The 19,316-nt window shown below is 38.5% G+C and overlaps 1 protein-coding gene across 1 annotated transcript in view; it reads right to left on the bottom strand.

Moving 5' to 3' along the window:
* Positions 1-19,316, bottom strand: part of EFNA2 (ephrin A2) — a 144,198-nt gene that overhangs the window by 5,897 nt on the left and 118,985 nt on the right. The window contains exon 4 of the mRNA XM_072111811.1: positions 1,135-1,200. Within this exon, the coding sequence (XP_071967912.1) occupies positions 1,135-1,200 (66 nt within the window). The remainder of the gene's footprint in view (positions 1-1,134; positions 1,201-19,316) is intronic.

The raw sequence follows: 19,316 nt of genomic DNA, 5'->3' as shown, positions 1-19,316 counted from the left end.
ATTCGATGGACACTTTAAGAAGCCCGTATCTGAACATTAGTTTAAAACTTCACTTTTATTAGTATTGTTAAACAAAAGATATTTTTTTTATAACTGTGCAATAAAGAGTATTTAAAAACACAGATCCTTGTAGGGTGTGTCATTCATTCACTGTTTTGGTATATTTAGTAGCAGCTTACTATATAACTGATTACCTGTAGAGGCTGCAGTACTGATGGAGGTTCCCTCCTTATATCTGTAAATCCACATTCATATGACAGTTGTGGGCATGTATATGGCCACAAGCTAGCAGACCCTAATCTGTTGCTATATGGGTTTTTATAAGTGGGTTTTGGCAATTGAAAAAAAAAAATATCTTTCTCTCTTTCTCTCTCTCTCTCTTTCTCTCTCTCTCTCTCTATATATATATATATATATATATATATATATATATATATATGTGTTTCAATAAAAATCACTCACGTTTGATTTGAACCTTGGAGTGCTGCCTACCTTTTCCATTCGTTATATATATATACCTATAGATTAAGTCTGCCTTTATCGACATTTATGAAAGAAATATTTGTTATGCATGGCCTCCTTTCTTCTAAAATCAAGTTTTAAATTATGCTAATGAGCTCCAGGGGAATTACCAGAGCCCCTCCATACTGGAGCTTCACGGGACGTTACACAGCGAGGAGCACTTCCCTGCCCCACTATGTGCTGAAATTAAATTAATGCTTAACGTAAAACAAAAAGAATTTGCAAAAAAAGTGTAATCCAAAATCTTGGAGAAAGCCTTCTAAGAAGAAATGAAGATATTTATGCTGCCAATAGGGACCAATTTCATACTAATGTCCATAGAATGAGCTATCAATAAGCTCCAGAAAGTGTAATGTGTACAGTTCTCAATATTGTTCCCATATATTGAATTCTGTTACAGCTTTCCTCTCTCTCAGCCTATCTTTGATTCTTCTTTTCCACATGTATTTGGTCTATTTACACGTTATAAATTATTACTCTACATTTAATGGCTGCTTTGTCTGTGGTTGTTGGCTATGTACATGCTTTCCCCAGATTTCTTTCGAATATTTGGAAAAACTTAGCAGTAGATGTAAGGCTAGTATCAATGCACTCAAAACTTAAGATACTTACTTGTCGGACGTACGTAAACTTTCAGCCTGAGGCAAGGTTTATCCACCATGTTTGGAGGGGTGGAAGCTAAAAAATAAAATATATATTTATTTATATAAAACATAATTTATAAAATTTCATTTATAACACAAAAAGTACAGTAAATATATAATAGAAAATAAACATTCAAATCTTTTGGTAATCTTTTAAAAAGCTCTACAATAAGCCTGGCCATGTAACACCAAGGGATCAACAATAAAACAAAATAAATGAACAAATAGGACTATCGGACCCCTGAGATGCATTGCAGGCTCCATTAAGGTTGTTTCAAAAGGACTAGACTTGTATCCAATAAGTCATATTTCACTGGAATTAGATATTTCAGAGCATATCTGCTAATAACCCCCTAATTTTGAGATATATTGGCCCCCTGGCAGTACTGTACTTCAGTAGGGAAAATGCTACATTTTCATTCCACTTTTAGCAGGACCTAAATCTTCTGGCTCTTTGTTGTATGCTAACATATCATAGAAGATTAACCCCTTAAGGACGCAGGGTTTTTCGCCTCATTTCTCGCTCTCCAACTTCAAAAATCCATAACTTTTTCATTTTTCCGTGTACAGACCTGTGTGAGGGCTTATTTTGTGCGTAACAAATTTTACTTTCCCGTAATGTTATTTATTTTAACATGCCGTGTACTGCGAAGCTGAAAAAAAATTCCAAATGTGGAAAAATTGAAAAAAAAACGCACGTGCGTCACGTTCTTGTGGGCTCAGTTTTTACGACTTTCACTCTTCGCTCCAAATAACACGCCTACTTTATTCTTTGGTTCGGTGCGATCGCGGTGATACCAAATTTATACAGGTTTTATTGTGTTTTAATACATTTTCAAAAATTAAACGAATGTGTACAAAAAAGAAAAAAAATTTTTTGCCATCTTCTGACGCTAATAACTTTTTCATACTTTGGCGCACGGAAATGTGTGAGGGGTCATTTTTTGCGAAATGAGGCGACGTTTTCATTGCTACCGTTTTGAGGTCTGTGTGACATTTTGATCATTTTTTATTTCATTTTTTATGTTATGTAAAAAGGTGTAAAAGTCGCATTTCGGACATTTGGGCGCCATTTCCCGCCTCGGAGGTCACCGCCGGCCGTAACCGTTTTTATATTTTGATAGATCGGGCATTTTGGGACGCGGCGATACCTAATATGTCTGTGATTTTTACTGTTTGTTATGTTTTATATCCGTTCTAGGGAAAGGGGGGTGATTTGAACTTTTAATATTTTATTAATTTTTTTTATTTTTTAAACTTTTTTTTTTCTTTTTTTTTTCACTATCTTTTAGACCATCTAGGGTACATTAACCCTAGATGGTCAGATCGCTGCTACCATATACTGCAATACTTCTGTATTGCAATATATGGCATTTTTGCAGCACATTCATTACAATGAGCCACTGGCTCATTGTAACGAATATGCAGCTGCCAGATAGCCTCGTGTCAAGAGAAGACACGAGGCTACCATGGCAACTGATCGCCACCCCCCGATGACGTTCGGGGGCGTGGCGATCAAAAAAAAGATGGCGGCGCCCACGCGCCGCCGTCTTTTAAACGCCGCCTGCGACTTTGCAGGCGGCGTTTAGGGGGTTAATAGCCGCGATCGGTGCAAGCACCGACCGCGGTTATTAGCGGTGGGGGTTTTATGCATTTTGCAAAAACCCCCACCTTTGTATGAAGAGGACTCAGCCCGTGAGCCCTCTTCATACACTCCTTATACCTCTGCGCCGTAGAGCTACGGCGCAGAGCGTTAAGGAGTTAAACAAGATTAAATATTTTTATGTATTTGAAACAACTATATGTGGCTACAAAAAAGTCAGTCATAGAGAACCTTGTCTGATAATTGTTTTTTAAATATATGTGTTTATTATCCCAGGTTTTCATCTTGCAATTTTGGAATCAAAATATATGTACCAACTTTTCAAAAAAATTAACATAAAGGGGTTGACCAAGTATACCAGAAATATTTGGACAGTGACACAATTTTCGCGAGTTGGGCTCTGCATGCCACCACATTGGATTTGAAATTAAACCTCTACAACAGAATTCAAGTGCAGATTGTAACGTTTAATTTGAAGGGTTGGACAAACATAACTGATAGAAAATGTAGGAATTGTACACATTTCTTTACAAACACTCCACATTTTAGGAGCTCAAACGTAATTGGACAAATAAACATAACCCAAACAAAATATTTTTATTTTCAATATTTTGTTGTGAATCCTTTGGAGCCAATCACTGCCTTAAGTCTGGAACCCATGGACATCACCAAACGCTGAGTTTCCTTAATGCTTTGCCAGGCCTTTACAGCCGCAGCCTTCAGGTCTTGCTTGTTTGTGGGTCTTTCCGTCTTAAGTCTGGATTTGAGCAAGTGAAATGCATGCTCAATTGGGTTAAGATCTGGTGATTGACTTGGCCATTGCAGAATGTTCCACTTTTTTGCACTCATGAACTCCTGGGTAGCTTTGGCTGTATGCTTGGGGTCATTGTCCATCTGTACTATGAAGCGCCATCCGATCAACTTTGAAGCATTTGGCTAAATCTGGGCTAAATGTATATCCCAGTACACTTCAGAATTCATCCAGCTACTCTTGTCTGCTGTTATGTCATCAATAAACACAAGTGACCCAGTGCCATTGAAAGCCATGCATGCCCATGCCATCACGTTGCCTCCACCATGTTTTACAGAGGATGTGGTGTGCCTTGGATCATGTGCCGTTTCCCTTTCTTATCCAAACTTTTTTCTTCCCATCATTCTGGTACAGGTTGATCTTTGTCTCATCTGTCCATAGAATACTTTTCCAGAACTGAGCTGGCTTCTATAAAACACAGAAACGCAATACTGGTGGGTTTTTAAAAATGAAATGAGTACGTTTCTAGGTGCTGTGGCTCCCAGGACACTGTGCATACTGAAACCTTTCAATTACTCAGCAATGTGTGCTTCTGCGGGATCAGATAAAATTCATTTCCCAAGAACATACATATAAGCTTAGGGTATCCATGATCATCATATTAGGTTGCTAGTTGTTCATTCTTGGGTCATTCTGGTAGGTACCCATCCCTGTTTGCTATAAATGCTCAATAAGACCTTTAGGGAAGCTCTAAACAGATGTTTGGCCAATGTGCACATTGCATAAAAAGTGAAACATAAATTTGATAGGTGTTCATTCCGTAAGGCCTTGCTGGCCCACTTTGCTCAATGGATACTCAAGCAACTGGATGGCCCTATGATGTAGCTTTACTATGGGGAAGCAGACATTTACAGTTGTGCTACTGAACATATTGAAGAATGATGTGAGGCAATCGTAAATATCCTACTCACGGTGGCCTTAAACCCATCCACTAACAGGTTCTTTCAAACCAGAAATAATTCTATTTTCCTTTAGCAATATAGTACATTTCTCCCTGTGTGTGTTCCATACCGGCCAGTATAATTAGCAAGCTCGTTTGTCCCTTGTGATTCTGCAGCAATCAAAGTACTTAAGTAGCTGCTGCGCTAATAACAAATTAGTATTCAAGTGTCTAATTTACACAAATTTCACCTTGTCATTGCTTTGTAATTAGTGACAATTATGGTAAAGCATAAGCAATTGGGGCTAGCTCTCTTTAAAAGCTTCCCCTATGGACAAGTTTCAACAAAAGTTCTGTGCTTGGATAAAAAATATTTTAAGGTGGCTTAACTAAGGCCAAACTTTACTTGTATTTAGTCTAGCATACAGACTAATCATATCTATATTTTAATCATCACCAACAGTGTGATTAGATGACCAAACATAAAAATATATTTTTTTCTTAAGTATATCAAAAATACTTGTCACTTGGCACAGAAACAGGAACTTTGCGCAAAGGAAACCCTATTTTAAAAAGGAACTCCTAAAATGTTCTGTGTAGATATTCTCTTTGCACTAAAATGTAAAAACTGGAGACGCTTAGGGGCACATTTACTAAGGGCCATGTGACGGTTTTCTGTTGGACTTTGCATGTTCTTTTCAGTGCAAACTGTTTACATAAGTATTTAAGACATGCCTGCACCACATTTTTGCCGCACGCAACCTTTTTGTGGTGCAGCTACACTATGCTTCAAGCAACACACATTTCTGCACTGAAGGGGGCATTCCGGTGCTTAGTCGGACCGTGCACCATATTTAACATGCAAGTCCGACAAAAATGTGTTGCACATAGCGCAGTTTGCTCTGTTCTTAATAAATGTGCTCCACGGTATGGATCCTGGAGATCAGAAGAAGGAAAACATTCAGTTTTGCAATAGTACTGCCCTACAATGCTCTACATGCCGCTGCTGCATACCTTTGTATCTGTGAAAGAGAGACAAAATTGTAGACCTGCACAAGGCAGGGATGGGCTAAAGAACAATAGGTAAGCAGCTAGGTATGAATGCAATAATTGTTGAAGCAATTATTACAAAATTGAAGGATTGCAAGGACTGTCAATCTTCCATTGGAGGTTCCTTGAATGAACTAACCTCGTGGGCAAGAATGAATCTGAGAAGGTCAGGAATCAGCGCTACATGACCTGACGCAAGTTAGTACCACCGTCACATAGACTACAGTAATAGACTATGCAGTCATGGATTAAAATACTGGAGGGCATGCAAGGCCCCACTGAGGAGCCATTGAAGAAGGTAATGTGGCCAGATGAGACTAGACAGTTGAAACTCTTTGGTAAACTCCACTCGCTATGTTTGGAGGAAGAATACAACCCAAAGAACACTGTCCCAAACGTGAAGCATGGTGGTGGAAACATCACACTTTGAGGATGCTTTTCAGCAAGAAACACAACAACTGCACCGTATTGAATGGAGGTTGGATGGGGCCATGTATCTCAAGATCCAACAACCTCTTTCCCTCAGTAAGCTGTGGGTTGGTTCTTCCAGTATGATTAGAACCTGCAACACACAGCCAGGGCAACTAAGGAGTGACTCCATATGAAGTGTTTCAAGGTCCTGGAGTAACCTAGCCAGTCTTCAGACCTGAACCCAATCAAAAATCTTTTGAGGTAGCTGAAAATCAAAGTTGCCCAATGACAGCTCTGGTATCTGAAACATCTGTAGAAGATCTGTATATATGAATGGTTGAAAATCCCTGAGAAATTATGTAAAAACTGATGAACAACTACAGAAAACATTGTAACTGAACCAAATTTTCAGTTCCGTTTTTATATTGTATGAAACACTTATTTCATTCAATAAAATTATGTAAAAATCATACACTATGATTTTCTGTATTTTATTTTAGATTCTGTCTCCCACAGTTGAAGTGTACCTATAATATAAAGAACAAGCATAGGGGCACATTTACTAAGGGTCCTGCACCAGTTTCTGTTGGACTTCTGTTGCACATTCTTTTCAGTGCAAACATTTGTGTCACACGCAACATTTTTGTGGCACAGCTGCACTATGCTTCATATGCGAAACAAATTAGAGGGTATTTGGGTGCTCAGTCGGACCTTGCTCCAGATTTAACATGCAAAGTCCAACAGAAATTTGGTGCATGCTCTAGTTTAAAGGTGCACCAGTTCTGTTTTTCTATTATATTAAACATTCATTTTATGCAATAAAATTCTAATTATTTAAAAATCATACACTGTGATTTTCTGTATTTTATTTTAGATTCTCCCACAGTTGAAGTATATCTACAATATAAAGAACAAACATCTCCTGGCAGTATATCAAATATATACAGAGCCATGCAATGTCATTGTTTCTTATGATGTGTGATGTAAGGGCAACATGTGTGTTGTAACAGTGAGTATACTAGTGAGAAAGCTTATGATATGATATTATTATAAGATGTAGTTTTCTTCAAGGCCATGTTCACTTCATGAAATATTAGGAACATTTCTTACAGCAGTTCTGACAGTCCGTAGAGCAGAATTTTTCAGTAGGAAACAGATAAATGTAGTAAAGTTGTCACAATCAGATAGAGGGCAGAGTGACATGGAAAAGAGCGCAGACAAGGTTGTCTTGTCAACCATCCATTTTCTTACAGGGAAATTAAGTTGGTCATTATGCGTTGTTCATGAATGAACTCCACTAAACCTGCATCTGACAGCAGTATTCCTATTGTTGAATCTTGTCAGGTAGAGCTTTTTGTCAGATATTTAGGAAATTCTAGATACTGTTTGTGTAATGATTTGCATTTGCAGCTACATCATAGTAATGTTAAACTATAAAGAACAGGCATTTTCCGGGTTATGTAAAAGTTCTGTAGGTCTGTTCTTAAACTGAATTTGTATGTAACTCAGAGCTGGTATTAAGCACTACCTTGCCCTTTTGGGGGCACAGTTTTCTAAATTGTCATACAAAGTGCAGCCGCTACACAATTATGGTTATTGTCCAAAAGCAAAAATGACCACACAAGTTTTCTGAATAAAATCTTCCTTTTACTTTTACTCATTTTCTGATAAATTGACCATATATTCACTATGATAAAGTTCAAAGAGCTTGCATTCTCAGACCACGAGGTAACGTGAGTATGTTAACATATTTGTAAACTTATTTGTAAACTTGCATAATCACAGTCCATCCTTTGAATGTCCTTTTAAACAACTCACATATCCTGGTGCTGACCATTTATTCACTATGATAAAGTTCAAAGAGCTTGCATCTTCAGACCACAAGGTAGCGTATGTTAACACATTTGTAAACTTATTTGTAAACTTGCATAATCACAGTCCATCCTTTGAATGTCCTTTAAAACAACTCACGTATCCTGGTGCACGGACGGAGACCCTAACTCAAGCAGACACCTCCCGAAAGTGCTGTGAGCACCGTACTGTGACGTTTCGGGGGTCACGGTTAACATACTCACGCTATCTTGAAGATGCAAGCTCTTTGAACTTTATCATAGTGAATATTTGGTCAGCACCAGGATACGTGAGTAGTTTAAAAGGACATTCAAAGGATGGACTGTGATAATGCTTATGCAAGTTTACAAATAAGTTTATAAATATGCTAACATAATCACATTACCTCGTGGTCTGAGAATGCAAGCTCTTTGAACGTTATCATAGTGAATATATGGTCAATTTATCAAAAAATGAGAATGTTTAATTATGAAGTAAAAGGAAGATTTTATTCAGAAAACTTGTGTGGTCAGTTTTGCTTTTGGACACTATTCATTTGATGCGTTTAAATAAGGAAGAAAGGCTGAAGAATATTTCTTAATGTATATTACAAACTTTAATATTATAATCTGTGTGATTGATTTATAAAATTTTGTCGAAAATGTAGTTATGCTTTGAACTTGACAACACTCCTCTTTATGACATACTAGCTAAAGATCCCGGTGTTGCCCAGGGTAGTAAATAACTGCTCTTAGCTATAACAAAATAGGATTGGTCAACAAAAAAATAGTATATATCTATCTATGCATCTATCTCTCCCTGTCTGTCACACACTCTCCCTGCCTCTCTCACAGTTACTCTCCCTGTCTGTCTCTAATTCAAACTCAATGCCTGTCTCTCAGCTGAGGTGTGATTAGTTGCTTATTGCGACAGCAGACAATGGCTCCTGTATATGGTGGATATTATATTACCTCACATATTACTTCAAAATCTTACCTCATATCTTACCTCACATCTCAGCTGTATTATACTCATTGCCTATAGTAACCAATCAAAGCTCAGAGCTCATATGAATGACCTGTGGCAGAACAGCAACCAATCATGGCTCAGCTTCCAACCTCCACAGCAGCAGCAAAAGCAGACAATGGCTTCTGTATATTTCTCAATTTCGGCTCAAAACCTGGCACAACATGTTCCCTGAGTCAAAGAGAGCAGCTGTGCAAAATTTGGTGACTGTAAACACGGCGGTGCAAATTCCTTTAGCGGACATACACACACACACACACACACATACACTAAGCTTTATATAAGACCCATGCCAATACATCTAGCCACCATACTAGTATAACTTGTATGATACGGGCCAATGCTCGTTTTTGATTCATTTCGCAGCCATACTTAGTATCAAGACTGCATAATCCACTACATTAATTTATTCCCCTGATGAGTGTGTCATGCGACGTATGAAACGCGTAGGGATTACTTATTAGGGACTAACAGGGTCTGTAAGGGACAGTACTGGGACCGTCCTTGTCAGGGCGGGAGCAATATTGCAGGGTCAGGATACAAACCGATCGTAGAGCTTAATAGGTCCTGTACCTCCGGACCAGTACCGCTCGACCAGGAGACGGCGCATCGAAGACTGGTGAGATCCACCCTATTATTCCTTACTGTCCGGATTAATGTTGGTCCTTGGTTTTGAGATGATGTACCGTGTCATATGCTATACAGGAATGCACTAAGAAACGGTGAGGTATTAATGGGGACTGTGTCAGGCGAGACTTATTGGAGGTCTGAACGAGCTCCCTTTCTGATGTGTCTTTGCTGACTAAATGGTTGATGTGCATACTATTGTGGTTCCCTGTGAACTTATTTTATCAGTTATTATTAAAAGTTGCGTTTTACTTTTGGTACTAGTACATTCTGCTGGATTTCTTACAGATTTTTGGATGTATTTTTCTTGACTTGAAAAGTGAGTTAGCCAACTAGGCAACCTTTTTCTGTCTCGTTCGGATTTAGAGCTTTATATATAAAATAAGTATTCAGCACCTGAAAAAAATCTTATCCTGAGCTAAGTGGTTTTGCAGATAAAACAGATATAACATTATGATAATGAAGCTCTGTTGCTTCGGTGGCTCCTTCAGCGCTTGTCCTAGCTTGTGAGTTTTTATCTGCAGGAGAATTTGCAGCAATCATTCCTCTCCATGCCAGACAGAATAATCAATTGCTACAACATCCACCAGCTGCTGTGTATGAGTGATCCAGCTCAGGTTGATTAGTCATGCTTTCCTAATCTCCATTTGTAATTACAAGCTCCGTGTACAATGTGCAGCCAGCCTGACCCAGCTTTCCCAAGGTACGGAATGTTATAATTGTTTTTTCAACAAATCAGCTCAGGGATTAACCAAGATATGATCCTGCATCAGTTTAGCTACAGCATTGTGAAGGTATGTTTGCTTCATAATGCATCAAATCAAATGGTAGGTTTCCTTCAAAGTCCACTTGTAAGGGTAAAAAACTGTGTTAAAAAGGTTAAAAATATGTTTTTAAATTTTTTAAAAAAAGTTAGAAAATAAACATTTCCCCCCTACAAAGGGTTTTGTCAATTCAAGACAACTGTGTTGGAAAGGGCCATAAAAAAGAGGCCTGGTCCCGAAAATGTGAAAAAGAAACATTGTTGGCAAAAAAAACACAAATTCCATACATTTGCACTATGTTTTTTCAGTTCTACAGGGCAGATCCTTAAGTTTGCATTAGAATGTAGTGGCAAAATAGTATGATGCAAGTTAAGGGCATTAAAAAAAATTACATTCTCCATTCAAATCTAGACCAAATGGAAATGTCCACAAAAACAGTGAGTGGGGATCAGCAAAGTTAACTTTTTTCAGTGTTTTTTAGCGTTGCAATATATTTATAGAATCCAGATGTGAATGTTTAGAAATGAGCAAATTTGAAATGGTGTCAAAAAAAGACCACAGGCTCATATGCCAGATTTATCAACCTCTAACCCATCTCCTGCAATACAATACAGAGACAGTTGAACATTTGCATAAGCTATGCACAATATGATTATTCAGGTGTATAGTACAACAAAAGATAATTGAAAACAGTTTTTAAGTTAAGTTGGCTCTTAATTTTACATCCAGATTTAGATACATAAAGATCCAGATACGTAAAGATGCTTTTATCCCTTCAGGACTACTTTTTCATTTCAGTTTTTTACTCTGATATATCTTTAGAACCCAGACGTGAATGCTTAGAATTTTGACCGTGGCTGCCAATAGGTTAAATGTCGCAATCGGTGCCAGTACTGACCACAGGGTTATTGGCAGGTGTCAGCCACCGCATACAGAGTGATCTCAGTCTACATGTATTACTTCACGTATATTTACGTGGGCCAGTAGTGAAAGGGTTAACATGAAAGCTGCAGTAGTAACAGTGTTAAAGGGGTTCGCCACTAATATTAAACTTTAGCAGGGTAAGTATAAACCCTCATAGGGTCACCCATATTATACATACTGGTAAAGTTTCTCTACAGTCACAGGACCTGTGGGTCATGTGACACACCAGAAGCAGGACTTGGGACTTCAGGCAGATAGAGGGGGCTGCCTAGTTATTACTGTCTTGGCAGACAGACAGTAATGAGAACATTAATATAGGGAATGGTGTATTTGTAAATTACATCTAACAAAATATACCAGCAGCACAAGATGGTAAATAAATTGAATTAGTGTAGATGACATTGGGGCTTATTTACTAAGGGTCGCAGATCGCACTTTCGTTGGACTTTGCACCGTTTTTGGGATTTTCATGGCGTTGACAGGTATTTAACAAGTATCTGAGCTGGGATTGTGTTGCACGCGATCGGATTTCGGCGAAGCTGCGCTGGCTTCCATGCGACACAAATCGGGGGGCAGGCCATCGGACTGATTCGGACAAAGCGCAGGATTTAACCTTCAAATTGTGTCTTAAGACAAAGCACTTACATGCACCAGGAAGAAGGAGGTGAACTCCGGCGTACCTGAGTGGAAAAGCGACACATGCAGGATATCACACGCACGATCTTAGTGAATCGCAACAGAGTGGATTATCGCCAGACAATGCACAAAATTAATTGTCGCAACAGCATGGTCAACTCTGGCCTAGCACTCGGATGTTTTGGTTGATTGTATTTGGAAAATACGTTATGTCTGTGTGTCCATTGTACTTGTGGTCTAATACGACTCATATAATTGTTAACTTGCACCTGGTATCAATGATGAAGACACAGTTTTTATTATCTCCAGGTAAATCACAGTTATAATATATATAGCAATATTACATAAAAATTCATTTACCTGTAAGAAACAAGCATTATATTACTTGCAGTGTTAATAATATGCTGTATTTGTCAGTTATCCAATTTCTTTTGGTCTTCACCTGGGTCATGTGACCAACAATCAGATTATCCAACTAAGGTCCCATGCAGATGAACGTATAGGAGGCAGTTGCTATGGGCACACAATTTGCGTCCACATCACGGCCCACATAGACGTCTATGGCACCTAGGCATGATGCGATCAGCATATGCTGTCTCACCACACCGTCACCGAGCAAGACGGCTGCCCGGAAAAATATAGCATATGTCCTATATTTTCCCTTATTACAGCAGACACCACTCAGCTTTCATTGGAGAGGGGGGGGGGGATGAGGAGCGATCATCCCTCCTCTCTCCCACACAGCTGTATATTTGCCCCAGCTATTGATTGTGAGCATACGTTCGTGTGCAAGGGGCCTAACACAGTGTTAAAAAGAGAGACTAATTTCTAGTCCACAAACTGGGATCCACAAACATGGCAAGATATAACACGGCCCAAGAAATAAAATTTTGTACTACTAGTACATTCCTTTTTGGTTTGGCTTTTTATTCTTTTTTTTCCGCCTTTAGTGCTTGTGCACTTTTGAATCTTCCTTCAAAGTTCACCATGGGTGTGTTTCCTGAGTTATCGCCCGATTCCAGATGTGAAAGTTTTGAAAAGTCACAATATGTTGCAAATCTATACCTGCTCTTGCCAGGAATAGGAAGTAGTTTAGAGCTTTATGTGACTTTTTTGCGACTTTTGTTCAAAAAGATGCAAATTCACTAAAGATTTTAACATAGATATATTAAAAAGGCAAAACTCCTAAGACACATCTGACCAGCAGGAAAAGAAAAAAAAAATGCAGAAGCAGAAAGCCATACCCCTTTAACTTCACCTGAGACAATAATTTTAAAAGGTTTTTCTCAAATGTTTGGTGTGTAACCCTACATTTTTCTAAAAAAAAAAAAGTTGAAATAAGTTTATTTAAGCAAGCTAACAAAGGGCGGCAAAAAAATCCAGTACAGTCAATACAAATAGAATTTTATGACAGTATCCAGATCAAGCAAAAAAGGAAATTTTATTTATACAGACCTTCGCAGATCTGTTATTGATCACCTCTGCTACAATATCGTGGAATACCCTTTATATGGACGTCTTGAAAACATACAAAATGACCACACAGAGGTTAAAAAAATAAATATGTATGTGATACACTGCCAGTTTTTCAAGTTTTTCCACCTACAAAGAATGGATTTGTAATTTGTATTGTATTGTTTTTTGACAATCCAAAAAAATCTGGAAAATCACACTGGGGGACATGTATTTTCGTATCTGCGCCTAAAAAATGACGGGATCTTTCGTTTTTGTTTGGGCACAGAATTGTTGCGGATCATTTATAATGAGTTTGCACAAGAAAGAACAGATGTTTCCGACTATCCCGCCTCCTCCGGGTTTTTTTTCACAAGTGGGCGTGGCCTAACCTTTCCACATTATCCGTCACATTTATGTGTATTTTGTTTGCATTTTTAGGCGCAATTTTTGGTGCACAGTAGACCAGGAAAAAAATGGCCAGAGAGCAAATTTAAGGCGCAGTCCATATAAGATTTTGGCACACATTTGGCAATACATCGAGCTGTGCTTTCAGGAGACTGATATCCAATGCCAACAGTCATGCTTGTGCCAGAATTAGTAAATCCCCCCCATTGTATAATTTTTTTAATAATACATTTAATAATACATTTGGTTTTTATTGCATGAAATAAGTATTTTATCACCTGCCAACCAACAATAATTCTGGCTTTCTTAGACCTGTTAGTTTCTCTTTAAGGGTGCATTGAAAGGCATGCGTTTTCAAATGCATCAGAACAGCTGAGAAGAGGAGATTTGCCTGAACACGTCTTAACAAAGCTTTAACAAATGTATGTGTTAACACGTGCATTAACACGTGTGTTGGAAATGCAACGTTAACAGCCATGTAATCAGACAAATCTCCTCTTCTCAGCTGTTCTGATATACCCCCTTCAAGGGGTTGTCCGAGACTTCTAAAAAAAATTTATTTAAAAAAAATAAAGATGTACTTACCTTTCGTCGCTCTCCAGGTGTCCCGGGCTGCTCTGGATTCAGTGCTGGATTCAGCTTTCGGACAGACCCGCCAACCATCCGTTCCGTATATACAATGCTGTGAATAGGGACGGGTGGGCTTGGCTGGCCATGGCTGGCGGAAGCTGAGTCCAGCACTGCTTCCGCGGCCATGTTTGTTTACATGGCACGCGGACCGGAGCGACAGCAGCGTGGGACAACCGGAGGGCACCAGCAGGTAAGTACATCTTTACCGGCCACCTTTTGTTTTTTTAAGAAGTTTCGGACAATCCCTTTAATTAGAGCCTCCGTGTATTCTTAATGTTATTACGCACACTGTTCTTTCTACTACCATCAAGAAGTCCGTTTTTCATTCTTTCTGTTTCACCTCTCTGCCAATGTCCAACTTCCATTTTTTCATAAAATGCAGTTTATTTGAAAAATGTGTAAAGTTTTTAGTAAGGCTTCTCTCTGGGATTCTCTTGCAGCTTATTTATCACCTTTTTTATTTATTAAAATTGTCTAGAATAAAAGAACTTTAGCTCAGTTATTGTATACTTAACCTTCAATTCCTCAAAGGACATCATGCAGTTTTCTCATAGCAAATCATTCAGGGAGCATAGCCATGTGTAAATGGGGAGGCCAGCAATGTAGAGCTAATCCAGCTCATGGATTGTTCCTTAGGTCCAAATAAAGAACAAGCAGTGCCTTTCTTGTGTATGTTTCATACCTGTAGATTTGCTTTGATTGCTTGTGACTTGGTACCAGAAGCTCTACTAATTCTGAAAACTAAAGATGTTTAAGAGTCCATCCTCTTGGCAACAAAGTTAGTTCTTAAGCCAAGTATGTTCTTCTTGTCTTACCCATAGAGCGATGATTTCAACATTTTGGTAAATCAGGAGATCAGGATATCCCATCACCCCTCCTTGTGACCAAGGTTTACTAAGAATCCTTTTGGACAGCTTAGGCTGCTTGCCTTTCCTTATATACCTAGTAATCAGACTTTCCAGAGTTTTGACGTGATACATTGAGAAGTTCAGTGGAAGTTCTATACAATATCGTGGGTAAAATATACATTTTGAGGCTGCATTCACACGATGTGTGCCCGCTGTACGGTAGTATGGCGGGAACATGTTGGTGCTGCTCACCCCCGCCCTTCTCCAGAGTGTCTACCATGTAGTGCACTAATTTTATGTCTACTCGACCCCTTGTTTTTTTATGAAAAGTTGCTGTAGGAATTGTAGTAATGCTATCAGTCTAGACTGAAAATGGCTTAAGTAGAAACATAATCCAATATTAGAGGCTTGCCTTACTTGCCAGTTTCGCTTATGCTATTCCATAAGGAAAAGACTGCTAACTGTAGACTGTGTTGTTTCAATGTGATTGCATCTTGTCAGAACAGTGTAGGGGGCTGGTTCACCAAAATGAGAGGCTAGAGACAAGGTTGGGTAGTAAGTAAGAAGACTTCTTATGGAGACTTTGCAGTTTATGGCTGCTTCTGCAGATGTGTGGAGACCTACAGACATTGATGCTTCACTGTGGGATTGCGGGAAATATGTAAATACATTTTCCAGGATGGGATAAGGTCTCTTATCTACCTTGTAAGGCAGCCTTACAAGGTAGCCAACAGAATGTTTTCCTTATCCTATCCTGGAAAAAGTATTTGCATATTTCCTGCAGTGGAGCGTCAATCCCCCAATGGAGCATCAATGACTGTAAGTCTCCAAACACCTGCAGAGTCTGTATATATACAGAATCTTCTTACTTTCCTCACCTAGACTTCATCATAATATCCAACACTAAAAAAAAAACACTTAAAATTAATTGACCTGTATGGTGGTGTATCCACAGATGGTTTTTTTTCCACAGTACTATTAATAGTAGACCACACTGTTGGCACCATGCATCAAAGGAGGAACTTTGTTGGTATTATCAACTGCTTCTCAACATTGACATAATAGTACTATCAAACCACAGTTATCTATGAAAGCAGACAATTTTTACTTATCCCCCTGCGATAAGGGGGGTGGTCTCACATCTCACTCTGCAATTCTGAACACTTCTATGAATGCCTCATTCCAATCATGAACAGCATGCATAGGAACTGTGCCTTGCTTTATCTTGAATTATTCCACGTTGGGGCCTTTTCAGCCACCTGCAGCATCTAGAGTTGTTTCTATTCTTTACAGTTACTGTATGGGTGATCACCATCAGATGCAGCAGAAGTTTCGAGGGTCACTAATTTCTTTGCCTCTGGGCTTTCTTACAGCTTCATTTCAGCATCCTGTGACACTTAGCCTCCATGCTCATTTTTTGGAAATGCTGGCTTCACATAAAGTAGAATTTTAAAAGTTATTTTCTTTCTGAATTCTTTTTATGACGGGCCAAACTTTCTTGTGTTCCCAACAAATTTTTCTCAAAAAATCTTATGTCACCATAAGAGGACCCCCCAAAGATGCAACAGATGTGATGAGGTTCAGGTCTTGTGTTCAGAGTGCTGGGCTCCAAGGTAGACATTAAAACCTTGAGAAGTTTTGTTCAGCTACATCTCAGTCAGATGATGAGCCAAGTATGAAGCCTCCTGACACAAGTTCATTGCCAGCTTGCCTTTACATTTTTTAGTTTGCATATTCACTGCCATCTCGTAGTGACAAAAGTTTATATTTAAAACAAAAAAAGGTTAGAAAAGGACACCAATTATCAGTGTGACACCTACCCCAAATTGCACCATTGTTACCCTTACTTTAAACAGTTATTGTAAGGATTGGTACTTTTTACATATTTCTTTTCACCGTCACTGGTTTGCAATGTTTTATTATATAAGTGTTAAATGTAATTTGTATAATTTTTTTCCTTATATTAGAACATTATGTACGTGGGATTCCTATTTTTTTACTTAAAGATTGTAGATACCAAAATCTACTGTTCTGGTACCTCATTGGGCTATGCAAATGGCATGTTGCCTGCAAATAATTCTAAAAAATCACTTTCTCTAAGCCAACACAATTTAATGAACCCAGTTTTGATATAATTCTCAGGCCTGCCACTGAAACACTATTTATCTCTGCAATATCTTTTATAGTGTGTAAAGTACAGAATAGCTATATTTCCTTCTTCTGAAGGTGCTATCTTGACACATTTATTTTTTCAATGAAATGATGAATGATACTGACAGCCCAAACACTAAACAAGTGCTATGTTATCCAGAAGGTGAGGTGAAAGATGTGATGGAACCAAGGAAGTTTGAAAGGCTCTGTTCATATCATCGCAAAAGCCCATGTTTGGAGTATATTGTATAATTTTTAACTGTCGAAATCTACTGACCAAATGGAGGCATTTTAAACTTTGATGTGGCCTTCTAAGTTTTTTCCATTACAGGGTCTATTGGTAGGGAATCTATTCTGCATAATACACTTTTTGTTTCTAATAAGAGCTTGTTAGCTATAGCATATATATTGAGATTTGTAAAAGTCATAGACATAATAGCAATAAAAAAATGTATGCTTTAGTTTTTGGGTTTTTCCAGCTAATTATGGTTAGTAACCCACTATACAACACATAAGCTTTCAAAAACATACACTAAAGAAAAGCTGATCACTGGCAAAGTGAATCAGAGTGATTTTCAATTTGAGAATCATAGGTTAATGGACTTTTATAGGACTAATCCAAAATCAGAGAAGAATCAATCATTTTCTTCTGTCTGATATCTATAATGTGTAAATGAGCCAAATTTATCACAGCAGCTAATTGGTGGGACAATAAATTTGATGCACCTAGAGCAATTTTCGTTTAACCCTGTTCCACCTACAGATTGGCTTTAATTTGAGAAGTCCCAAAAACTGAAATACACATTGTTGCATTCTTGACCATTAACCACCCTGACAGTCATGCCCTGTTTTCCCTACTAAGGAACTTCACTGTTTCAACATAGATGCAAAAAGTCTAAAACACATAATTGCTATGGTGTCCAGCATGTAGGCCATTTTAAAAGAATTGAATCAATAATGAACTCTTGTTTTGTCTCCAGATCCAAACAGTTATGTTTGCAGGACAATATTTTAATTATAATTTTGTGCTGCATAAAATGTTGCCATTTAAAGGGTTTTTCCCACGAAAGAAAATTCTCAATCCCCTTCAATTCCCTTGATATTAACACAGTAAAGGACATTTCAACCCCTTACTTTACAATTTCACTCAGTTTTATTGCTGTTTTAGCTCCTATCACTCTTCCGGCTGCTCAGTGTAAAATCCCAGGGTGTGGGCGGGGGCTTCACTAAGCAGACACATTACTGTATCATCCATTTAGTTCTGTGGGGTGACAATATGGTTACATTGTTAGGGTTCAAGGTGTATATACAGTTTCATCTGGCTTCTGACATTGTACTAACACTCTGACACATAGTAAGAGATGAGACAGATCAGAGATGCATTAGATAATTACACAGAGACCATTACTCTGTTACACTGTGAGCTTTCCTACATCTCACAGAAATGTGCATTGCCTCCCCCTGCCCCCGGATCACTTATCTCCGTTTAACATGCAGCTTCTCTATCTGCTCACCATATGCTGACAGGATGTGAATCAGTGAGTATCTCTGAGCTCCGCGCAGGGGGCGTGGCTATAGACAAACAGCATAGACAGACAGAAACTCAGCTCCATGATCTCATCCAAGATGGCTGCCCAACCCTAAGAGAAGTTACAGGGTCGTGTCTAGGGGAAACTGAAAATGTGTATAGCAGGACTGATCAACAGGTGGGACTTATATCTGTGAAATGCTGCATTTTTGTTAATAACAGTGAATTAGAAAATGTGTTATTTTGCTATCCTGAGTACATATAAGAAACTTGTCTTCATAGGAATACCCCTTAAAAGCAGGGATGGTTCTAAATAAAGTGGGGTCCTGGGCAAACCTAAAAGTGGGGCCCCAAAATAAACAATTTTATGACCAGTCAGAGTCAGTAAGAGACTCCCTTTAGTATGGTAAAACAAACTGTAATATGGGAGAATTTTATAGGAGATAGATAGATGATAGGGAGATTGATGGGCAGCACAGTGGCTCAGTGGTTAGCACTACAGCCTTGTAGAGCTGGTTTAATCTGCAAAGAGTTTGTATGTTTATATATATGATATATAAATGGTCAGATT

Source organism: Engystomops pustulosus, chromosome 1 (genome assembly GCF_040894005.1).
Source record: "Engystomops pustulosus chromosome 1, aEngPut4.maternal, whole genome shotgun sequence".
NCBI classification, from domain to species: domain Eukaryota; kingdom Metazoa; phylum Chordata; class Amphibia; order Anura; family Leptodactylidae; genus Engystomops; species Engystomops pustulosus.
This window is presented reverse-complemented; position numbering and strand designations above follow the sequence as displayed.